Genomic DNA, 26,280 nt, shown 5'->3' on the forward strand with positions numbered 1-26,280 from the left:
TAATGAATAACACTCTTTTCATGCACAAAGTGAATACAATGTAAATCCAAGGTAACCTTTAGCTGCTTATTTTAATTCTCAGTTATGTTCATTTAATTTGCCTATCCTACAGACTGTAGGACTTTAGCAACTGTCAATATTTCACCTCTAAATTCTAATGAACCTGGTAGCCTGACATAGAAATGTACCCTGGCATACTGGACAGGAGTCACTGTGGCTCAATGTCAGTAATCCGTTATAATGTGATGCCGGCAATCTGACAGCTGGCGCAGATGTTTCTCTATGGAAAGGAGGAATAATTCTGAGTTCTGCAGAGGGAGGGATCCCGGGCCCTGAGACCAGCTGAATTAGGAGTCTGATCACACAGTGTCACATGTTCTGGCTGCACAGGGAGAGGTGTGAGCTGACAATTCATCAGCGCAGTCATCACCTCATTTTCCAGGATCCGGCACCACTTAACTCCTTCCTTACTGGAGAGTGAAGGTCATAAGGTATTATGTCATATATAGTGTGAAAATGCTTCTTTAACACATAAAAGAGTATTCCAATTGTTTTAAAGGATAAGTTCACTTCTAGGACTCTTTTTTCTACTGAAATAAGTGCAAATAGTCCCAAAGGGTCGATATTGTACATATCCCTTCCTATCTGTTACCTATTAGTTAGATAAACAATGTTATAGTTGTTGCCAGTCAGGGATAGTGAGCGCTCATCAAAGGAACAATAGGATACTAAGCCTGGCTTAAATCCAAACTTGCATGTTAGTGTTAGGCTGACGGTCTGTTCACAAACTTACAGAACTAGATGGTGGAGGTTTTCACCTTTAGCAGCCGCCTTTCCCATAGAGCTTTATACGCTCACTGGTACTCAGATGCTGCCAGGACTTAACTCCAGACGTAGTGCAAGTTTGTAATGCAGAACCGTAGCGGCAGGCCAGGAGACAGAGTAGATGGCAGCGGATGGTCAGACGTAAGCCGAGGTCAGAGGTCACTAGCAAGCAGAATGGTCCGATAACACGCCAAAGGTCAGGGTCACAGGCAACACAGCGTGGTCCGAGGTGCAGGCAAAAGGGTCAGAGTCACAGGCAAGCAGGCAAGGTCCAAAGTACAGGCAGGGGTCATACACAGTAATCAATCCAAAAGGCTTTCACCAAACACAGCACAGGAGCAGGTTAGCTGACAGGGAAACTGGATGCTATAACCGGCAGTGAGGCTAAGCCGTCCCTGCCTTAAATACCAATTGCAGCCAATCAGAGCCTAGCTCTGGAAGTATCCACAGCCCATGTTAATAGATTAGTAATTTAATTAATTAGGCAGCAGGCTGGTGGGGGTGCTGCACACGCGCCCGGCTTCCTTACATTGCCGGGACGCGGCGCTGAGAGAATTAGCGTCTGACCGTTGCCAATGGTCGGGCCATGCCCAGAAGTGATGTCTCGGTCGTCAAGGTGACAGCCGAGACGCTGGGGAGCACAGAGAGCTAACTAACTCTTATGAGCCACGGCAGTGTTCATCGTTCCAGGGTGCACACTACTGTGATATCGGGACGATCAGTCATTTATCGTCTGATTGGCTCGATAATCAGCTGAACACGAAGTAGTGTGTACCTAGCCTAAGTCAATAATTGATCAATATTATCCTTTTGTGATTGCTGAAAATGACTTTTGTAATGAAGCCTACCCAAGGCTAATGTAAACTAGGCAGTGGGTACTACTTTCTTTACATTGCATTGTCATTTAGTTCTGTAATACACAGTCTATATTACATTATACAATGGCTTGGTTGGCCTTTAAGTGGGGCTAATTGGGCAATGTCCCTCCCATGTCTCTTGAAATAAAGAAAAAAAAATACTTGAAAAAAAAAAAAGAAAAGGTATTCTAGCAATTGTTCTATGTTGTTCTTACGACATTATCCCCTACCAAGTTCACAGGCTGCAGTAGAAATAAGAATACAAGTTACAGGCTCCCTCTGTCATAATAACACAGAGCCTCAGTTTGTTCAACACAAGGCTTATTCCCCTAGGGAAATCAGGCCCGTAACAGAATGTGTGCTCCTCTCAACACCCCTGTCGCTTGTTTGGGTAATTATTTAATAATAATATAAAATAAATGATAAAATTAAATTAAGCATTTTTTTCTGTGGCAGTAAAGGTCCTACCAAGCCCTGACAGCCATAATCAGGTTGGGTTTACTGCTGCTTGTTACTTTCTTACATAAATATTCCACCCCACTATATGTGTCTAGTAACACTATATTAGCCTATTTGGAGGTATACAGATAAAAACATATTTTAACCTGGTGAGAGGTCATCTTTAAAGCTGGCACCCCCATGTAAAATCCGAACATGATATATATTTAATACAACTCAGAAGCATATAATCAGGGGCAGGCTGGGCTAGTGGGAAGGGTGGCATCTGCTTCCCCCCACCCCGGGACGGTCCCATAGTTGGCTACCTTGGGCTGGGTCATTGGGCCACCTGTATTTTTTTTTTCTTTTAAAATATTCCCGAGTCAAGTCTTGCTAAAATATGCCAGCTCTCCCCTGCATAAAATACAGTATAAAACAGCTCCCCTATTGTTCAGTACACAATATAAAGTTAGCCCCTTAAGTAAGTAAATTTTGTACAAGATTACTATATGAATGATATAAGACAATAGCTTAAAGTAGAGATGCTCAGGCTCAGTTTTCTGAAAACCGAGTCCACCCGAACTTAGGGGATCCGAGTAGGCTCACGACCCGGATCAGTAATTTTGCGCGTTCCTCAGATCTGAATCGAGGCAAAATGTCATCATTGCGTTGTTGAATCTCGGGTTTTGGATTCCATAAGTACCTTCCTCCCCAGGAGATCCAGTGCCATTGGTCACACAGAAACATGGGTAGCAGTGTTCTTGTCACTCTCCATTCTCCAGTGACATTGCTCAGTGCCATTGGTCACACAGAAACAGGGGTAGCAGTGTTCTTGTCACTCTCCATTCTCCAGTGACATTACTCAGTGACATTGCTCACACAGAAACAGGGGTAGCAGTGTTCTTGCCACTCTCCAGTCTCCAGTGACATTGCTCAGTGCCATTGGTCACACAGAAACAGGGGTAGCAGTGATCTTGTCACTCTCCATTCTCCAGTGACATTGCTCAGTGCCATTGCTCACACAGAAACAGGGGTAGCAGTGATCTTGTCACTCTCCAGTCTCCAGTGACATTGCTCAGTGCCATTGCTCACACAGAAACAGGGGTAGCAGTGTTCTTGTCACTCTCCATTCTCCAGTGACATTACTCAGTGACATTGCTCACACAGAAACAGGGGTAGCAGTGATCTTGTCACTCTCCAGTCTCCAGTGACATTGCTCAGTGCCATTGCTCACACAGAAACAGGGGTAGCAGTGTTCTTGTCACTCTTCATTCTCCAGTGACATTACTCAGTGACATTGCTCACACAGAAACAGGGGTAGCAGTGATCTTGTCACTCTCCAGTCTCCAGTGACATTGCTCAGTGACATTGCTGACACAGAAACAGGAGGAGTAGCAGTGTTCTTGTCACTTGACAAAAATTGACTGTAAATGACTGGAAATTACTGTTATTGTGGTTAATAATAAAGTAGGAGCAAAAAAGAGGCAAATTACGTGGTTTTAGGAAAAAATAGGGATTCAAAACTAAAACACGCAAGGGCGGTTTTGCCAAAATCAAAACCAAAACACAAAGATAATCCAGATCCAAAACCAAAACCAAAAAATGGGGGTCAGTGAACATCTCTAGCTTAAAGTGATAGATGGAAACTCCTATTTCTTGAATACAATGGCACAGTTTTAAAACCTTTTGTCTCCTTTTAATGTATTTTAGGCGCACAATAAATACAGAAATACTTAAAAGAGGGACAATATAAGGAAAAGAGTTCAAAAATATCCAGACGTAACCTCAGAAGTAGAAATGGAATAATCACAGTGAAATATGCGTCTAACCAGTTGGAACCCTGCCAGGTCCAGAAGCCAACGATACTGTTATGTGTCTGAACTAATTAAAGGGGAAGTCGAGTCAAGCCTATGACTTATTCATCAGAGAAAGAACCAGTTTAAAAATAGCGTAATCCCCTCCACGCTGGTGGCTGTTTGGTGTCGCTTTCATGGGAAGCTGTAAAACCAGATGATCAGCTGTTACATGTTCTCTTTTCATTCCTGTGTCTGAAAAATGCCTATAAAATCCACCGATCCTCAGATCTGAAATTAGATTTTCATAACTCGCACCTTGTGCACAAGGCAGACAGTCTTGGTGTAACCCAGACAATATGACTTTGGAAGGAGACAAGGGAAAATCTGTTTCAGATATATAAATCCTTCAAGCTTATAATATATTTAACTGTGAAAGTGGTGGTTTAGGATGTGGTGTCACCTTTCATCATTGGATACCTGCCAACTCTACTGATCGAACTGGAGAGTCCAGATTTGCCGGCACTGTCCATCTCAACATTCAGGCATCATACCCAGCGCTCTTAGGAGGTTCAGAATCACTTAGGCAAACAGTTGGTTACAAGTACAAGCAGGTTTTATTGCACAAAACACACTTAGTGATTATAACACTTTAACAGACGAAATGCTAGGGGCTTTCTTAATCCACAACCCTTCCCGAAAGAGCTATAATCACCGTTCCTTGGTAATGCTGTTGTGGGTGCTGAGCCAAGATCTTCTGCTTCTCTACCAGCTAGGTAGGGACCAAGTCCAATGTCTTCCCGCTTTTTTTCCATGGAAACAACCATGATCGGCGTTGAAGACACGCTCCACCAATCCATGACCAGTTTAACATGAGCCATAACCCCTAGTTACAACTGTCCAGGTATAAGACACCCATTGATGGACTGAACCCCTCCTTTATTCATGGTCCAGGACCACAGTTGTTTGGCTTTAGCAGCACTGTCCCTAGATATCTTGCCTTTGCCTGATTGGTACTGGCTTACCAGGGGGGCTGTCAACCCCAAGTCCTCAGAATGTACGCACATATTCTTAGTCTGGGTAATAAGTAACCATTGCTCTATTATTGGTCATTTTGCTAAAATTACATCTTCAATATTGCCCTGGAGGAAAATGCAAAACCTCAATGTTAGTGCAACAACCAATACCAGCATATGTTGCTTCTTAACTAGTTTGTATTTGCAGACACGGGACTTCAGTGCTTTTTATTTTTTGGTAAGGGAGATTGTCCCAAAGAATGGATCACATGGTGGGATGTCAGCTGCCAGGTCTGCATATATTGTGCAAATTCTGCAGCTCAGAAGCAAAGTCTACCTTGAAATATACATATTGGAATCTGTGTGCCTCCCATTGTTTATTGCATGATTATTTTAATTTTCACTTCAAAAACCCAGTACCATGTATATTAGCATGAAGCTAAATAACCACATATTAACCATACCTGTATAGTTGCCAACTCTCTCCAATTTCACTGGACATATCACTATTCAATACTAACCAACTGCAAAATGCATTTGTTCATTTTATGTATATAAAATGCAAATTTTACCATTTGTTTTTATTTTTTGGCCTTTATAAGTGTATTATTGTCATGGTTGCATTTAAAATGCAAAAAAAAATGGTATAGTTAAATCCAGTAGACTTGTCCTGATGGGGCTTGTAGTGCTCCAAAGCTCACTCAGATTGCATTGCAGGTAATGTGCATTGTATTCCAGTGATGTTCTTATATGCAGGTGATGTTTTTATATGCAAGTGATGTGCTTGTATGCAGCAGTGGGCTATATTTTTAAGCCTTTCATAATGCAGGGTAACTTGCTTATACTGGAGGCAGACATCCTGGTGACTAGATATAACTCACCTGTAAAAAATAAAAATCCCATTGTTAACAGGAAGCACCTTTATGGTTGTCTGTGGTTACAGCCCTAAGTTTCTGTTCCTACAGTAAACAACCACCCAGGGTTCACTACAGAAGAAAAAGAACCTTTGTGTCATTGTGCTTCCTACGGTCAGATCACTTACTCCTGCAGTGATTGCACTTGGTGTGCGGTCGCGTATCTGGATCACGATGTGATTTGTGTCATCACAGCCATGATGATGTCATTTGCATTGAATCACGTCCTCAATGCCCATCCCGCCCCCTTCAGAGGAACGTAAAGCGGGAACTGGGAGGGTGGCCTACTATGCTGGGAGTCCAAGAGGACTCCCCCAAATTAGTGACTCTCCTGGACGTTCTTGGAGAAAAGGCAAGTTTGTATTTTGGTGCTACAGTAAGGGAACACCAAGGGGTATATTTACTAAACTGTGGCTTTGAAAAAGTGGAGATGTTGCCTATAGCAACTAATCAGATTCTAGCTGTCATTTTGTAGAATGTACTAAACAAATGGCAGCTAGAATCTGATTGGTTGCTATAGGCAACATCTCCACTTTTTCAAACCCACAGTTTAGTAAATATAGCCACAAATCTCTGTCTACTCCCCACCCAATTTGCTGTTGTCTGCGGAATGTCAACTATGAACATAACCAGCACCACCATATTGGTGATAGCTGTGTGGTGACAATAGGAACACCCACTCCTCGTCCCTAAACCTCCCACATTTTAGCGACACTGCCTTTCAACCTCAATTACATTCTTAACTTGCTCTCGTACGGCGATGCATATACATAGTTGCCAACTGTCTCTAATTTCCGGAGACAAGTCCCAAATGTAAAAGTGTCTTCCTTGAAAAGTTTATCCCTATTTTTCAATGCTGACCAGTTCTACAGCAAAATTGCTAATATTCTGTGTATCTGATGCATTTCTCCCAATCTGTTCTTACTGGGGTTTATTAAATTATTTTTATGTTAATTATTTAAAATGCAAAATATATAATGCTCTAAACATGTCATAATAGAAATTGCACTGCACCTACATCTGTTGGTTTTGTAACTCACATCACATGCTTATATACACCTGCTAAACGCAAAGTGTCCCTGGAAATCATTTTTAAATGTTAGCACCATGCAGGTGATGGTGCACAGGGCAGTATGTGGTGGTGGTGGTGGTAGCAAGAGCTATGATATCTATTTTACTCTTAAACATGGGTAAATGTTTGCTGTCCGTTAATCTACTGACAGATGCAACATGATTGTAATCTTATAATATTATTTTAATATTAATTTAATAACTAGTCAATAGTCAAACACAGGGGTCTATGCAATTGTTTTCTTTGAGTAGCATGCTATTAAGTGATAACAGTAATAAATAAAAGTAATGTATTTGCACTGGAATAGTCAGTTTGCAGTGAGTGTAATGGAGTAATATTTGTATACAAATCACAATCCTCTGATGTATCCCTGTATAACACCTATTAGCCTCCAATGCTAACCCTGGAGACAAATTACTTCCATTCCTTTCTACAAACACAGGAGGCCTTGTTGCTATGTGAGTTGTTTACCTGCTCTCCTTAGCAACCGCCCGGAAGTGCTGGGGCAGAATCTCGCGATACTTACACAGACTTTGTTGCCAGGAGACTCTGTTACATTGTATCATTGGAAAGAATCCGGGACCAAAAATGGTGAGTGGTCTTTAAAGTAGTCCTATGAAATAAATATACCGGAAGGCTGTGCTAAAGCAACGTTTAATGTATTATTTATACCTGGATGTAGCTGCAGGGACGTCATGTAGTAGCATTGCAGGATGATTTACTGTAATCATTCACTAATCGTGTATATAATTTATGTATCATCTAGGATCTAAATTATTAGGCATAACAAATAACATATTGTAGCAATTTGCCTCATGTTACATATTTTGTTTTTAACATGTATGAATTTTGTAATATTTTTTATTATTGAAAATAACTCCTCAGTCATTTTGTTATGTTATTATAATAATGTCACCTTCTTCTGTATTTACTGTTTCTGAAGGACTTTAAGACAATCATTGCATCCTCAAGTAGATTAAAGATACTAATAATAACACTATCTGCCAAATTTTCTTCACAGTTTATACCATTCTGCTTCTCCATTTCACACATTATTTCCAATTGCAGTATCCTTGGCTGACTTCATTAACTGGTGTTAAAGCTATATTTAGACCAGGAGAATATTAACAGATTGTAAAATGACTCATGGCTGCAAGAATGTATAAATACAATATTATTTTTGTTGTTGTAATTAGGCAAACTTTAAAGTTCAGTCATATTAGATTTAATTTACAATATTTTCAAAATGTCCTAATTATTTTTGTTATATTAATCCTTTGTCCCATAGTCATGTTTTTATAATTAAGTAGCCTAGCCTGTACTGGATGTCTTGCCACTTATGATGCTTATGGCCAGTAACTGATGTCATATTACTGAAGGTTTGTGGTGGTTTAGTGGTTAGCACTTCTGCCTCACAGCACTGGGGTCAGGAGTTTGATTCCCGACCATGACAAACTGTGTGGATTGAGTTATCATGGTTTAGAGTCAAACAGCAGAATAAAAATAAACCGTTGATCAGATCCGATAGGAGGAAAAATATCTGTCATGTTGAAGTTCTCCAATGTGTAACTGTCATACAGTAAGTGACAATGAGATCTCTATCTAAGCTGCTGTGTACTGAGTATGTGTTTTTTAGCCACCCAAAAAGAAGAAGGGGGAGAAGAAAAAGTCAGCCAAGAGTAAAAAGAGCGCGGGGTTGGTGGATGGACTGGCTACAGAAGAAATGAGCAAAGAGCAGGTAAGTTATATACTGCTGAGTGATGTCTGCCATCTACACTACTCCGACTTTATAATGTACCTCAGTGATGTCGCTGGTTTTTAGCGAGTTAATAGGTTGAATAATAACACAACACACAAAATATCGGCCACCACTATGGGGGGAATTCAATTAGCCGCAATGTTCTTCCGAACATCACAGCCGTTGCGCCTTTTCCCGTTACTACGGTAGAAATCTTCGCTCATTTGTCTTTGCACCACTGTTATGAAATAAAACTATATATTTGTTTGTGAGATCATAGCGGAAAGTATTATGAAAATGTTATCCTCACTTATAATACATTGTGGTTAGTTTGATGATAGATTGTTGTTCATATAATGATTGGCGTATTATGGTGGTCTCCTTGGTGGATTTGCTAAGTGATGTGTGTTGCCTAAGTGTATAGGCCTGCTTGAAAGAAAAAAAAAGGAAATTGTGTGAGTAGCAATCACGGCGTCTCGTTAGAGCGCTTTATGTATGTCGCGCAGACTCCCCGTCTGTGGGTTTTCCTGGTAGAAGATGATGGTTAGTACAGTTGCATAGAGAGAGGCCTTTTAGACCAGTGTTGGCTAACTTGCGACACTCCAGGTGTTGTGAAACTACAAGTCCCAGCATAGCCTTCCAGCAATAAGCTGCTATATATTGGCAAAGCATGCTGGGACTTGTAGTTTCACAACACCTGGTGTGTCACAGGTTAGCCAACACTGTCCTAGACCATCTGTATTGTAAAGTTGCGGGTAACGCGCAAGCAAAGTGACTTAAAGTAGCTGATAATGGGCATCTTGTATTATCCCACAATTCTTCATTAAGAGTAGATTAGTTATTAATAATTAATATTAATTTGCCTTACTGTTAAAATTGTTCCTTCAGCTGTACAATTGGAGCGTCCTGTTGGTGAATATTTACCCCTTCCCAGAATACTCAGTTATTAATATAATTTATTATTCTGTTATTTTACTAGCTTTACACACATCATTTAAATACCCTATTTAACAGCTCCAGTAAGAATCTATGATTCTGATGTCTAGTGGGTGCAGGTTGTAAGTGCGTTGCCGGCGTGAGTAATTCAAGTGACTGAGACTATAACATTCTCCCGCAGCTGGAGGACCACATAGGGCGTCTGCGGGAGGAGCTGGACCGAGAGAGGGAGGAGAGGAACTACTTCCAGCTGGAGCGGGACAAGATTCACACCTTCTGGGAGATCACCCGGCGTCAGCTGGAAGAGAAGAAATCTGAGCTGCGCAACAAGGACCGAGAGATGGAGGAGGCTGAGGAGCGGCATCAGGTGGAAATCAAGGTGAAAAGATGTTTTATCTTATATGTAACACCCCCCTAGTGGTGTTTTAGTTAAACCTTTACCTCAGTGAATAGAGGAGGGGTCACCTAGAGGGTAAGATAGAAGTTTCTGAAAAGTTACATAAACTGGTTACCATGGTGATAACCCAGCCCAGCCTGTGAGACTAAGTGAGAGGAAGGAGGGGCTGTCATTAAGGGGGGATAGGAACTGAGAAGGGAGAGACAAGAGGAGAGTTGTAGCTGGGGACCTGGGGTGGAAGCTCCCAGGCTCCCCCAGCATTGCCTGGAAGTCTGAGCATGGTGACTGAGCCAGGGCAAGGAATGTGTGCACTGGATGAGGGGGAGAACTCCATGCCACTATAGAGAACCCAAGAGAGAGGGGGACACTTTGCATGGAAGAGGCCCTGGAGTGAGGGCTGCTACAAGAGGCCTGGTAGCTGTAGTGTCAGATCCTGAGGCTGAGAGTACACAGTGACGTGTCAGAGCACAGGAGACATCATCCCCGCAGAGGAGGGGTGAGCTGCAGTTGAGAGGTACACAGAGTGTGTCAGAGCTGCATGGAGGAGAGGCTGCCTGCCTATTAGCATCCATGCATGTGCCCCTGCAGAAAGGGTATCTGCAGTGAGTATGGAGTGTAAGAGAGACCAATGATTTATGTTACATAACATCTGGATAACATTAAGAACTGTGCAGGAGGAGTAATGAGATATATTTGCAACCATATTCGTATTGCTCATTAAGAACTGTGCTGGAGAGAGTAAGGAGCTGTACATATATTTCTTTATTGCTGCAACCATTATGATTATCGTGCTGGAGGAAGAGTGTAAATAAAGAGTTGAGTTTGTTATAGAGATGGTCTGGCGCCCAAATTATTGTGACTTCTATTACACTGCACCAAAGTGACATTACCTGTGTCCCACTAACTACAAAGAAACACCTGCATGTGCAGGGACCCCCTGATCATTTACACCCATGCCCATCAGCTAGCCAGGGCTTGAGAAGGAGGTGCACTGTGTACCCTTTGCACCCCACACTACACACAGTGACAGGGGGTTACATATATATAAGTGTACTTTTTATATACTCTGGAATCACATCTGGTGGCAGGTGTACAGAAAATGGAAAAATACATTTTAAATTAATTTATTTTAAATGTTCTCGGCCACAAAATAAGATTTATCGTGTTGGTTATAACTTTATAAAATCCAGAAAGAATTCTACCATTTTTTTTAATGCTATTTTAACCACAAGAGACATTGAGGGGCTATAGGTAGTAAACTTTGCTCATGTGCAGTGTAAGAAACTCCTATTCCAGCAAAGTCACTTCTGGGAAATAGATTTGAGGCATTGCTTTACCCACAAAGTGCCTAATTTACAGCTAAGAGTAAATGCAGCTAAAGAGTACAAATTTGCACCTGGATGAACCATGTTGCAAGGCACGGGGTGAATTTGCACCTTTTATTTGCATGGAGGGGGGGGATACTGGATGCTTTTAGCACAAATACTGGCCAGTTTTATTTTTGCACTGTTATTTAGAGGTGACTTAGGTCAAGCCCCCCCTCCCAACTCTATTCACACATTTCAGTTTGCCCCCCCACCTGCAGCGCAACATGGTTTTGCCAAAGTGCAAAATTGCACATTCAATCTGGATTTTCTCCGCACTCATAAAGGGCCTCAATTAGAAGTGTATTCAGAGCAGGACATGGACCATGCTGTTATGGGGCTTATTAGAGTATAAGAGAAGGTTTCTGCTTAACATTGACTATTTATGATATTTCCTAGTCCCCTGAATAAGAGTTGTTTTGTATGACGTCACTAGGCAGTAGCGTAAAACTCTCCGTAACCATCTTGGATCACTCAGGTCATAAAAGTTTTATGGACGCTACTGGTTCCATCTATTGACATCCCAGCAGCAAAGGACATCTCTTACAAAGATTTTCCACTGCTTACCTTGCTTCTGTTTGTGCTAGGTCTTGAGAAATACAAGGGACAGAAAGTCCTCTCCGTTAAGTCAGCATTTCCTAAGAGCCAGAAAGAACTGAGATGGAAAAAAACACTTTTCCGAGGCAGGCGTGAGCCGTATGAAGCGGTCGTGTCATTTATCATAATCTTATTCTCCTTCAGAGCTTTAGTGCGTTTAAAGGGACACTGTCATCACAATGGTATCAGTGCAGTTTATGTTGTAACACAATCATTACCAGCATATGGCTGATAACTAGTTTGAGTGGATAACATTTTGAACAAAAAGCCTCATTTTTGTTTTGTTTTTGGAGCACAGCTGATTCCTACTGATTCCTCTCTCCTTCATTGGTCACATTACTATGCTGCAAACAGGAGGTATTTAATAGTATAAATAGAAATCCAATAGCATTGTATATGGCCTGGGCCATTGAGTGATTGAAGGAAGAGATGTTGTATAGTGAGACACAGCTGCTGTTGGAGGAATATAGTAGACTTGTACACAAAGCGATACCAAATCAATAAAAGAAAATGTTATTGTTGTCACATCGTTAACGAGACCAAGCCCTATATTTAAAAGCATTAAAGAAAATATAATGGCGTCGCTTTAGAACCACAGAGATTAAGGGCAGCACATTACCCTTAATCTCAGTATTACATTAAACTAATACATTTAATCAAAGAAAGATAGATGTATCTGTAATAACTTGTCAGCAGGCCTTTTAAACGAGTGTTTAATGCTATAACAAACAATTCCGACATTAAAGGAGGAAGTAGCTGGGGGCCGCAGGTCAAGGCTCAAGGGGCCACAAGTGGACTCTAGGGACCCCTGTTGCCCTCACTGATTTACACAAATGAATGCAGTGACTGTTTTAACATATATGTAAAAAATTAATGTTTGAGACACTCTCTGCACGAAGCGGAGGAACTCTAAGAAGTGGAGAATCATAGAAAGAACAAATCTGTTTCCATGACGACAGATCACTTTCTTCTGACCTCGGATAGTTAAAGGTTTTACCTGACTCGCCCTGCGCCCTGGACACTTTGAAGTCTGTCCTGAAACCTCTGTCTCATTGTCAGTGTCCAGTTGTAAAGGTTGATAAATAAAATTACTTTTTGAGTTAACAGAGTAATCCTCACAACCCTGGACAGGTTAGATTGCAGTTCACCCAGTTCGATAATGTTTTTCATCTATAAGTCTTTTCCCCTTTAATCCCTTTTAGCACCGTACACTGTTCTTATAAGTCAGTAGATTTTCTCACCTTTACTTTCCATCTGCTCCTCCAGGTGTATAAGCAGAAAGTGAAACATCTGCTATACGAGCACCAGAACAACATCTCGGAAATGAAGGCGGAGGGCAGTATCGCTATGAAGCTGGCGCAGAAAGAACATTATGGTCAAGAGAGCTTTCTGCGTAAAGACATGCGTGTGCTGCAGGTGGAGATCAAAGAGCAGGAACTGGCCAATGAGATGGTGGTGAAGAACCTCAAGATGGTGAGAGAAGGAAAGGGGGGAGATGGCTGTTGGGGATATATTTACTAAATTGCGGGTTTGAAAGAGTGGAGATGTTGCCTAAAGCAACCAATCAGATTCGAGCTGCCATTTATTTAGTACATTCTACAAAATGACAGCTAGAATCTGATTGGTTGCTATAGGCAACATCTCCACTTTTTCAAACCCGCAGTTTAGTAAATACACCCCATGGTCTCTCATTTCGGCTGCAGCATAACCAACCTTTCTGTTAGGTTATTAGGATGCCGTTTAGTCTGTGTTTATCTTGCATAAATTTCTGGGTCTGAGGGCAAATTTTGGTGCCTTTTTATTGCCACTTTCTAAAGGAGGATGATGGGAATTTACACACCCACCTTGCACAACACCCAGTAGAGCTACAATCAATATCTCCCATATAGATCCCTTTCATCCATCAAGATTATCTTCTATATCAGGCCTGGCCAACCCGTGGCTCTCCAGGTGTTGTGAAACTACAAGCCCCAGCATGCTTTGTCAGTCGATAGCTGGCAGTGTATGCTGGGACTTGTAGTTTCACAATATCTGGAGAGTCATAGGCCTGTTCGAAATAAGCTTAGCTTAGTTTTAACTCATCAGCTTTCTAGTTTTTGTTGTATTGTTATGATGGAATTAGTTTCTTCTTGGTGTTATTCTTTGACGATTTATTTATCATATATTGTGTTTTATTATATTTTTGTAATGCTAATCAAAAAATCTCAAAAAGCAGGATGGAAATTCTTTATTCTTTGCACCCCTGGCCCTCCCTGTCTCTCCTTTCTAGCTGTGTCCATGGTTTACCATTTTATTCCTCTCGGCAGAAACAAGATGAAGAGACCACACGCCTGAGGAATGACTTTGAGAGACAAGTAAAAGGTCAGTAGTTTCGTTAGACCCCTTTGTGGGGACCCCCAGTCTGTAGTTGGCTCTCTGTTCGGCTGTACAGACAGTTTTTAGAGGAGGGGGCTGTCCGTGTGGCTGGGCATGAGGTACAAACGTCTGGCACTGGGGGTATTTACAGTATGCAGCATATGATTGGCCTGTTCACGACCCTGTCCTAGCTACTTGAATATTAGGGCACTTTAACACACCCGCAACCGACAGAGCTGTCTTCTGCATGCTGTCAGACTTGGCAGACCAGGAGCTGAATGCAGGTGATATTGAGGGCCTTGAAAGTTTTCGGGGAGGGTCAGGAGGATGGCTAATTAGCAAGGGGTTCTCTTGGAGAACCCCTTTTAAACAAGAGGAACATGTTCGTCACCCAACCAGTATATAGGAATGTAAAATAACTGCATTGGGCAATGCCAAGAAGGGCACCATCTTATATAGTGTGTGACACTAATACAGAACGTGTGACTTCTTCAATAGGAGTTAAAATTAAAAAAAACCTTCAAAGTGAGCTAACGAATGTAATAAAAAAAAAATGCTGTTCCAATCTGTTCACCAGATACTAATAGAGATCCATTGAATACACAGATGATAATAAAGCTGAATATTAATAATACTTGCAGTATAACATACAATGTTTAGATCACACTCCATGTTCCTCTCACCTCACTTGCAGAGATTGAGAACAAGTATGAGAAGAAGATGCGCGTTCTGCGAGATGAACTAGAGCTGCGCAGGAAGACTGAGATCCATGAGATTGAGGAGAGGAAGAATGGACAGATCAACACCCTGATGAAGAACCACGAGAAGGCCTTCAGTGACATCAAGAACTATTATAATGACATCACACTCAATAACCTGGCTCTGATCAACTCACTAAAGGTACAGACCAAGGATGTGACTCCTCCGAATGTCATTCATACTCTTCAGCAGAATATTCTACCGCTGTATAGCTCGTAAAATGTTTTCATCTATACTTTACTGTTTAATCTAATCCCAGTAAAGATACTATTATCTTCTGAGCTAGTTCTTGAGCTCTTGTCACCTGTACATTTTACAGGCAGCCATTTTGTTGGCTGACACAATATACATGAGGATGCAGCCTATCAATTCACTGGAAATAGTGACCCAACTGAGGCACTACGTGACCGGTGTCCATGAGGCACTACGTGACCAGCGTCCATGAGGCACTGCGTGACCGGTGTCCATGAGGCACTGCGTGACCGGTGTCCATGAGGCACTGCGTGACCGGTGTCCATGAGGCACTGCGTGACCGGTGTCCATGAGGCACTGCGTGACCGGTGTCCATGAGGCACTACGTGACCGGTGTACATGAGGCACTACGTGACTGGTGTCCATGAGGCACTACGTGACCGGTGTCCATGAGGCACTACGTGACCTGCGTCCATGAGGCACTACGTTACCTGCGTCCATGAGGCACTACGTGACCTGCGTCCATGAGGCACTACGTGAACTGCGTCCATGAGGCACTGCGTGACCTGCGTCCAAGAGGCACTGCGTGACCTGTGTCCATGAGGCACTGCGTGACCGGTGTCCATGAGGCACTACGTGACCGGTGTCCATGAGGCACTACGTGACCGGTGTCCATGAGGCACTACGTGACCGGTGTCCATGAGGCACTACGTGACCGGTGTCCATGAGGCACTGCGTGACTGGTGTCCATGAGGCACTACGTGACCGGTGTCCATGAGGCACTACGTGACCTGCGTTCCATGAGGCACTACGTGACCTGCGTCCATGAGGCACTACGTGAACGGCGTCCATGAGGCACTGCGTGACCTGTGTCCAAGAGGCACTGCGTGACCTGTGTCCATGAGGCACTGCGTGACCTGTGTCCATGAGGCACTGCGTGACCGGTGTCCATGAGGCACTACGTGACCGGTGTCCATGAGGCACTACGTGACCGGTGTCCATGAGGCTCTACGTGACCGGTGTCCATGAGGCACTGCGTGACCGGTGTCCATGAGGCACTGCGTGACCGGTGTCCATGAGGCACTGCGTGACCGGTGTCCATGAGGCACTACGTGACCTGTGTCCATGAGGCACTGCGTGACCTGTGTCCATGAGGCACTGCGTGACCGGTGTCCATGAGGCACTGCGTGACCGGTGTCCATGAGGCACTACGCGGCCGGTGTCCATGAGGCACTACGTGACCGGTGTCCATGAGGCACTACGTGACCGGTGTCCATGAGGCACTACGTGACTGGTGTCCATGAGGCACTACGTGACCTGCGTCCATGAGGCACTACGTGACCGGTGTCCATGAGGCACTACGTGACCGGTGTCCATGAGGCACTACGTGACCGGTGTCCATGAGGCACTACGTGACCGGTGTCCATGAGGCACTACGTGACCGGTGTCCATGAGGCACTACGTGACCGGTGTCCATGAGGCACTACGTGACCGGTGTCCATGAGGCACTACGTGACCTGTGTCCATGAGGCACTGCGTGACCGGTGTCCATGAGGCACTACGTGACCGGTGTCCATGAGGCACTACGTGACCGGTGTCCATGAGGCACTACGTGACTGGTGTCCATGAGGCACTACGTGACCTGCGTCCATGAGGCACTACGTGACCGGTGTCCATGAGGCACTACGTGACCTGCGTCCATGAGGCACTACGTGACCGGTGTCCATGAGGCACTACGTGACCGGTGTCCATGAGGCACTACGTGACCGGTGTCCATGAGGCACTACGTGACCGGTGTCCATGAGGCACTACGTGACCGGTGTCCATGAGTCACTGGTTTTTAGGGATTTGATAGGTTGCTGAACCGTTGGTTGAGCCCACAAATGACTGACTTCTCCGTGTACCTCAACAATTGCCTCAGTGACGTCACTGGTTCCTAGTGAATTGATTGAGTATTGGTTTGCCCCTCAAAATGGCCGCCTCTACTAGTGGTTCTCCCCATGTGGCTTTAGAAGAAGTTAGGTTTCCCTCATACAAACATCTGGTTTTGTGGTATTTCTTCTAGGAGAATGTTGTCTATGTTCTTCTAGCATTAGGGATTTTAAAAATACCATCTAGTTTAGGATTTGTAATTTCCATACTTACTGGATGGCCTATTGCATTTGCATTTAATTATAATATAGGTTTTACTATTACTTACAGCCCTTTATGTCACAAATTTATAGGAGCAGATGGAGGAGATGCGGAAAAAGGAAGACCGGTTGGAGAAAGAAATGGCCGACCTCCAGCTGCAGAACCGACGACTGACTGAACCCCTACAGAAGGCTCGGGACGATGTGGCTGAACTCACCAGACAACTAGCCAATTATGAAAAGGACAAGGTGTCTCTGGCTGTAAGTACCTGCTCTAAAGCTCCTATTAAAATCTGTGTCTTTTCTACTTTAAAATATGTGGCTCCTCGCCTTGGGGACATCTCATCACATTGGAAGGTCCGATACAAACCTGGACAACCTGTAGCTCTCCAGGTGTTGGGAAACTACAAGCCCCAACATGCTTTACCATCTGATAGCTGGCAGGGCATGCTGGGACTTGTAGTTTCATAAACATCTGGAGAGCCACAGGTTGTCCAGGCCTGGTCTAAAGGCTTATACCCATAGCCGCTGTAGCATGACATAATTTTAAATGTCGTTTGAGAATATCTATCTTCAGATACATGGCCATTGTTCATGCTGTCCTAGCGGACAATGTGCAGAAAAGAAAAGTTATGCTGCGTCTACAGTCCTCCATCCATTTATACATTTATCTATAATGTCTGTGTACAAGGGCTGTAAGTTATCTTAAGTGCTCTCTTCTGCTTGAGCCACAAGGGGGCGCCATAAAACTACTATCTTTATGGGAGCGCTAATGTCATTGGGATGGGAATCTGTATGAAACGGTTGCTAAGGGCTCTATTTATGGGGAGGGGGGGTGAAAATGTGAGTTTTCAACAGCTATACGTTTTTCTTTCGCATTGGGGTTACCAGCGATAAAATCTAGCCACAACCTCACCAGCAGTAGGTATTTTCAGCGTTTCCCCGGCTTCCCCATGCCTATGCCTTTTCAGCCAACACCATCTAAATAGTGATAATAAAAAGAGAGAGAGACTGAAAAAAAAATATTTATAACTGCATTAAAAAAATTCAGTCCAAGTTTTTAGAGAGATTCGTAGTATTTTGCAATGGCAGACTGAGCATTGCTCGCATCAATAAAAAATTAGACTATTCTACACAGTTAATGGGAATATGATAAATAGAACCGTTAATTAAAAATAATATAGTAAGTTATTATTTCCATACCATTGACCGGCTTTACACAGTACTTCGCTGCAAGCTATTTTGTTCTGTTATCTTTGGGGAGCCGAGCGCACAAGTGGACTTTTAAGGGGAACTCCGCACAAATGCTATTTATTTTATTTAAACGTCTTATAGTAACTTGACCTCTCTCTTTATGCTTTATTACATTGGGGGTCTCTAGTGGCTGTCAGAGTATCCAGACAACTCTTTAGCGCAATCAGACACACAAATCTGTTGTCTGTTGCTGCCCATTTAACTTGAATAATGTCTGCAGGAAGTCGCTGACTGTGCAGAAATAAATGAGAACAGCCTAAAAAAACAGTGATGACAGCAGTGGTATATACGTCATAAACTGTATCTGCTACATCAAATGTTTTGTATTTAATATTTCCAGTTATACTGATGGTTTTATTGCTGGGCCCTTCTTACCCTTATTTAACATTACCTAGGCCAACCGCAGTGTCTGTTGTGCATTATTTATGCATGAATATACGTACATGTGACCTCCTGACAGCCACAGAGACTTAATCACGGCATATTCAGCTCATGTCACTTTCTAAGCAGGATTATGTCTGTATCTGACATCTCTGCGCATCACGGATGACAGCTTATAAATAAATGATTAGAATACTTGTTGTTTTTTTCCCTCCAGAGTACAAAAGCCCGTCTGAAATCAACAGAGAAAGAGCTAAATGACCTGAAATGGGAACATGAGGTGTTGGAGCAAAGATTCCAAAAGGTGACTATTGGATGAGTGTGAGCTCTTAAACCAAGGATGTGATGTCACATTCTATATGCAGAGGTACAGCCACCACCATATGTCAGTGCCCACTTTTGTGCGCATTAACCTCTTAGAGACCAGTGTGGTGGAGTTGTTGGTTTTATATTCTTTTTTTGTCTGAGATACAAGCTTATATTTTGGTGACACATTGTAATTAATATATTTTAGGTTCATTATATAGGATGGGCAATAATACCATACTTGCCAACTCTCTAACGTTGGCTTCCGGGAGTCTGCCGGGGGAGGTGGGTGTGATGGGGGGCGGGGCTCCAAAATTTGCGTCATTTTGGGCCCACCCCTGTGACGTAATGACGCAAACGCATCATTTTACAGCAGGGGGCAGGGCCAAACGCCACGATTCCCAGTGAATCGCGGCGTTTTGGACCTAATTCGGGCAGATCCGGGAGATTGCGACACTCGCCCAGGAGTCCGTGAGACTCACGCGAAATGCGGCAGTCTCCCGGAAAAGTGAATAATACATTTTTTATGATCAGCCCATGATTACTTTTTCACAATTGGTGCAAACCCAGAAATTCACAGTGACTTTAAATGAACTAGTTCTCATGGACTGCGAGATACCAAATATATATATATATCTTTCAGAGTCTGATGTAGGTATAGGACTTTAAATGAAGGATGCAAATATATGTTTCAATTTTTTTTTAATAACTTTATTTATAAAGTACTAACACATTTATAAAGTACTACATACAATGTAGAAAGCCAAAGAAGGCCAAAATAGGTGACAGAATATACATTTGGAGGTGGCTGTTTGACAGCGCAGCCTTAACACAGATGAATGTACAAAAAAGGTAACAAAAAGGCAAATAAAGTAAACATTAAATTAGATGGCCTGAACTGTGTCAAAATATTAAAATATTAAATACCAAGCAATGAATGATATTATATTTTTAAATTTTTTTCTCTTTGAAAAAGAAAAAACAAATAGATAAGGCTCAGTGGTGGCCGGATACAGTATTATATACGTCTCGGCCACTTCATTGGATGCCTACACTATCAATTGCCATGTTCTGTGGTCATTTATCCATTTGGAATTATGGTACTTTCTGATTAGATTGCATCCACTCAAAGGTAAAATATTTGATCAGTACTCAGGGGCAAATGCAGGATTTGTAGAGGGGGGTTTCCACACCACGCCACCAGTGGGCGTGACCAGCATACATGGGGGCGTGGCTATAATATTTGACAGTGCTTGGCTGCTCTCCAACTCTTCCTATCCCCCTAATATACATGGGCACAGGTTGGCCACGCCTGCTCTAAACACTAAACAGTTGATTGGCTGGAATAAGATCCCAGTTGTGTCTATGTAACTAGTCTCCCCACAGTATAAAAGTCTGGGGGCGACAGAGGTGCCATGATTATCATTGTCTGGAGTGCTCATTTTGGTTTCCTCCTCTCCCGATAGGTCCAGGATGAACGAGACGAACTGTATAGGAAATTCACAGCCGCCATCCAGGAGGTCCAGCAGAAGAGCGGCTTTAAGAACCTGCTGCTAGAGAGGAAGCTGCAGGCTTTAGGAGAGGTTCTAGAGAAGAAGGAAGCACAACTCAATGAGGTCCTCGCTGCCTCAAACCTCGACCCCACCGCCCTCTCTGCTGTCACTAGCAAACTAGAGGTATGGACCTGAATCCCGTACTGTCTTATGAGTTTGGTATAATACCTGGTGACCAACTTTCAGAATATAGCTGCTCGCTATGCATCATGGGAATGTTACAGCGTTGTATCCCTTCGTTACACCCATATATCCACACTTCAATCCATCCTAAATACTGCTGCAAGACTGATCTTCCTCTCTCACCGCTCCACATCTGCTGCACCACTCTGCAAATCCCTACACTGGCTCCCTGTGTTCTCCACAATCCAATTCAAATTACTCACCCTTACCTACAAAGCCTCAACAACACTACCCCTGCTTACGTCTCAAATCTCATATCAAAATACTCTCCCTCCTGCCCTCTTAGATCTACCTCTGACCTGCACCTTGTCCCGTCTCTGGTAACCACCTCTCACTCCCACCTACAAGACTTCTCCCGTGCTGCTCCCCACTTATGGAATTCCCTACCACGCTCAATCAGACTCTCCCACAGCCTTCAAATCTTTAGACGCTCCCTGAAAACCCATCTCCTTTTAGAGGTGACCCCCGATAACACTATTCAAACTAATACACCCTCACAACTGTCCCAATATCCACTCTGAACCACCTTTGCTCCTCTTGTTTCTGCTGTGCCCTCTCCCACTTAGAATGTAAGCTCTCTAATGAGCAGGGTCCTCCATACCTTTTGTTTTCATGTCTGCATTTATTTTGTCTACCTTGTATGTCCCTTTTTTATGTATGTCCTATCTTCCCTACTGTACGCTGCTGGGGAGCACTGTGGTGTCTTACAAATGTACAATAATAATAGTTGTAAAATTAGGTAGTGCATCTTGTGAAACTTATACCTGTATTTCATACTAGATATTTTTAAAATGACCTTCTATAGGGTCCTGTGGATAGCTGTGAACTCCCTTTGTAATAATGAAGTTTTTGTTTGCTGTAGAACAGACGTCTTAGTAACGCTGCCAGAATCCTGTTAAACACGACTGTCTTATGCATGAATAAACATGTCTGTATCTTTCTATCCACACAGGATGTGTTAGACTCCAAGAACAACGCCATTAAGGACTTGCAGTATGAGCTGGCCCGAGTGTGCAAGGTGAGGATCCATAGTGGAAGTAATACGGATGATTGTGTCCTGGTGTACAGCTAGATCTGTACACACAATTTGCTTATAAACCCTACCATGGAACTGTGATATAAGCAAAAGACACAGCACTGATATCTATTGTAGTAGTTTTATACCAAGACATCCAAACCTCAATCCATCATTTTATGTTTTTTTCTGCATAATATTTCCTGTTACGATTATTGCACGTAACTAATAATAATGTATGTATGTCATATTGATGGGGAGGAAACAAACTTATGAACACCTGTCTCTCGCTCTCTGTGTGTAGTTCTGAATGTAGGTCTCTGGGATTCCCATAACAGTCACTTTAACATATTTAAAAGGGAACTCCACCTTCACAGACAATTTTCCTTCCAGGTAGATTTGATTATTTTTGTTGTCCTGAGACGCAACAGATCGGCTGTGATTTGTTTTCACATCCTTGGAACTTGAATTGTCAGTTGTCGTATTCTAGAATAACAAACAAATCTGCCTTTGTAGAGTAACTTCACTAAAGTTAGACCACCCCTTTATCTCATAATGGATATTCTTACATAATACAGATTCCAGAGGTAACAAAATTAACAGTATAATTGGGGATAGGTTCCTGCCAGTCAGTTTCCTTATTTGGTACCCAAAGAGGTGCCCGAGTAGGGGTGTCATAAATTTTAAATTGAAAATGATTGGAGAAAGTCAATCATTTAATATTACTAACATCCTTTAGTTTTTTTAATAGTCTCATTGAGCAATGGAAAAGATTAAAATGCCCACATAAGGGCCGATCCTGTCTCTTGGCCTTAGTGCCAGATCCGTTTGCAATTTGCCACTCATAGGAGCAGCCAAATCAGACAGATCCGGCTGTGTAACGCACAGTCTGCATCAACTTGAGGTCACTATTGTGTGTTTGTCAGATGACCGCACAAACAGGGGATCAGGTAACTTCACAGAGATGCCCAAAAATTAACCAATCAATTTCAGTCTCATATTTGTTTCTGGGTGTACTGATCATCTGGGACCCCCAGATGATCAATAAATGGTATTATTGCTGCCTGTGTGGCCAGCAAATGAGAGAATTACAAGCTACTTTTTACCGACAACATGTAAATAAGCCATCACCAATCACAAGTTCCTTATAGGAATGTCTTTACCTATTACGTATTACTTCTTGAATACGAGCTGCTTATTATGCTCTTTAAAAATAATCATATATTCGGCCGTTCCCTTATTTGTCCTGGGAGAGAGGGATGGTAAGTTTTTGAATATTGAATAAAAGTTCTTTGACTGTCTGATGACTGGATAGATGTAGGTGAGCAGTCTGAGCTGTGTACGATGTTGGGTTATCACAATGCTTTTCCTGTACATGCCATTAATAATTCCTCCCAATACTCATCTACCATCGGGCACAATGTGCCAGTTTCTCAAATCGCTATTGCCAGTCGTTCACACGCTTCCACTCTATCCCTTTTCAGGCGCACAACGACCTGCTCCGGACCTACGAGGCCAAGATGCGGGCATTTGGCATCCCAGTGGATGAGCTGGGATTTAAACCTCTGGAGAGTTTGGTTCCCGGACAGACCTTTGGACAAGGCCCAGCTGGATTAGTATCAGCCAGCACTTAATGCTGTACAGAACGGTTATTCCTCCAGTAAGAGAACGCTGGAAGGTCGTGGCCTCATCAGATACTAATCACCACTCTACTTGCACAGAACCCAGTGAAATTATAGAGGGTATTTATTTTTTGAACTAGACCTCTCTCTTTTTATCATTTTAAAGACTGAACTCCATAAACTATTTTAACAAAAGAAAGAATGATCACTTTATTTCAATATTTGAAAACTGGAATATACATATTATGTACATAGGCAATCCAAGGGAGGGGGGGGTTGGGTTTCCTAGTTCCTGGAAACCCCCCTCCAAGGCTGGGGCACTGTATAATTGAGGTGGTTGGACCCTGTTCCCGCTTCACACGGCTCTGCTTGAAAAGGAAGAGCTACCTAACAGTAGTGCACGCAGCATTGCCCAAGTATATTATGGGGATAGGAAGAGTTGGAGAGCAGCCAAGCACTGTCTAAAATTATAGCCACGCCCCCATGCATGCTGGTCACGCCTACTGGTGGCGTGATGTGGAAACCCCCTCTACAAATCCTGCGTTTGCCCCTGATGTACTAATAATATCAGTGCCTTTCTGGTTCCAAGTGAATGAACAAGTTGCATTGGAAAATTGGTTAAGCCCACAAAATATCAGTCTACATTGTGCTTAGCAGATGGGCACATGTTAATTATCCTTATAATATACTAATGTATAAACTAGGTAACATTTCAGTTTCGTTTTGATGACCGATGAAAACAGAGATCGTCCGTGAACAGTGATGTCCACTATCCATGTTTATATCTTCAGGACTTATCAGCAAATTAAGATGGAACAATATCCGCCATTAATATTCTATGTTCCTACGATCACTGGTATATTATAATACACCTCTTATCACCTTACAGTTCACATGGAGCATTTGGGGATTTCAAATATCCCAATACTAGTCCCATCTTTTGCAGGTCAGTCTTTGATTTAGGAAATTGTCCAGGGCAACTTGGAAACTTGTTAGGTCAGCCCGGGTAAAGCATGGATGGGTCCAAGCACAGACTGTTTTCAAATCAGGAATGTTGATATATTTTATACACACACATTTATCATTTACACTGGGGAACATTTTGCTATATAACGGTGTTGAAGAGCAGGTGGCCCTCAGTGGGGTGACAAGCAGCCCTCCTTATAGGAGTGAGCACCCTCATTGTAATGGTGATGTCACAGAACTGGCATGTACACAGACTGTAGCGCAGGTTAATATGTACTTGGATGATGTCACACAGATTTGTCTCCAAACTTTGATACCATTGTACGAATAGAAGCACCAAACACCAGGAAGCATTTTTGACAGAGGGACCATATGTAATTGCGTCTTCCAGAAGGACCGGCTTATCTTGCCTTTTGGTGATATTTTTATCACTAAATTGTTCTACCTCTTCTTGGTTTCCATATATCATTAGCATCTGTAGGTTTTAAGAACATTCTGCACCATCAACAAACATTTGGAATTCTATGAATATGTTTTTAATTATATCTCTTAACTCATCACATTCCGGTACATTTTGACATGTAAAGAAAACATTTTTCAGTCATTAATATGTATCAAGTCAACATAAATGTGATTAACCCTTCCATTCCTTTCAATTGTGTCTTTTTCTGGCATAATATATTATTATACATCCACAAGTCATTTTAGTTCACTTTATTTTAACTCCTAATTCTTTTGCATAGACAAGTAAGTCATGGCGAGAATCAAGTAGGTGTAACTGAAGAGAGGGGGAGGGAAGAAGTAAATTATCCACATATTGAATAAGTACAATCCCTTTGGGGAGAACCAGATAAACCAAATGTCTAATATCCGAAAAAACTGGACTTGCATTGTAGTCCAGGGGGTATACTTACTAAACTGCGGGTTTGAAAAGTGGGGATGTTGCTTATAGCAACCAATCAGATTCTAGCTGTCATTTATTGAGTACATTCTACAAAGTGACAGCTAGAATCTGATTGGTTGCTATAAGCAACATCTCCACTTTTTCAAGCCCGCAGTTTAGTAAATATACCCCTAGGTGAATTGTTGACCCTTGTATGTGAAAAAAAAAAAAAAAAGGAATGGATGATCAGGGTGAACAGAAATACTAAATAATGCAGAATAGAGACCACATTATCATACTGGTCTCTGGTGGAAAGAATTGTTACTGGGGTGGATACTACAGGAGATATGGATAACACCATATTATTAAAGGCTCTTGTACAAACTTGTTTTTACTTGGGTTCTTGACGAGAAGGATAGGCATATTACTAGTACTGGAACAATAACTCTTGTTTCAGTAAAGACTGCATCCTAAAGCCGAGAAGGGTATCAGTGATACAAAGAGTACTGTCTCCTTGACAAGGCTTTAATTGGATCAACAGCAGCCTTTATAAGAACAGCGGTATCGGGATACACACTTAAGGGCTCGTTGTGTTGAATGCAAATTGCGTTCTTGACATACAGTATAATACGCTTTTTTACATCTGAACATGCACACAAACCACTAGTTTTGTACTTAATGCTTTGTGTGCTTACGCAGAAGTAAAACATATATATATATATATATATATAT

The 26,280-nt window shown here is 42.5% G+C and overlaps 1 protein-coding gene across 1 annotated transcript; it reads left to right on the forward strand.

Annotated features, from left to right (window-relative positions):
• The first annotated feature begins 397 nt into the window (after positions 1–397).
• DRC4 (dynein regulatory complex subunit 4) lies at positions 398–25,308 on the forward strand. Its single transcript, XM_075189082.1, has 12 exons — positions 398–491; positions 7,358–7,506; positions 8,552–8,653; positions 9,771–9,968; positions 13,214–13,420; positions 14,254–14,308; positions 14,997–15,202; positions 17,479–17,646; positions 19,238–19,324; positions 20,793–21,002; positions 22,015–22,080; positions 23,562–25,308. The coding sequence occupies exons 2-12, from the start codon at positions 7,504–7,506 to the stop codon at positions 23,709–23,711; spliced, it is 1,452 nt and encodes a 483-aa protein (XP_075045183.1). The 5' UTR covers positions 398–491; positions 7,358–7,503; the 3' UTR covers positions 23,712–25,308.
• Positions 25,309–26,280: the final 972 nt, after the last annotated feature.

Source organism: Mixophyes fleayi, chromosome 10, assembly GCF_038048845.1.
Source record: "Mixophyes fleayi isolate aMixFle1 chromosome 10, aMixFle1.hap1, whole genome shotgun sequence".
In the NCBI taxonomy this organism is placed as follows: Eukaryota; Metazoa; Chordata; class Amphibia; order Anura; family Limnodynastidae; genus Mixophyes; species Mixophyes fleayi.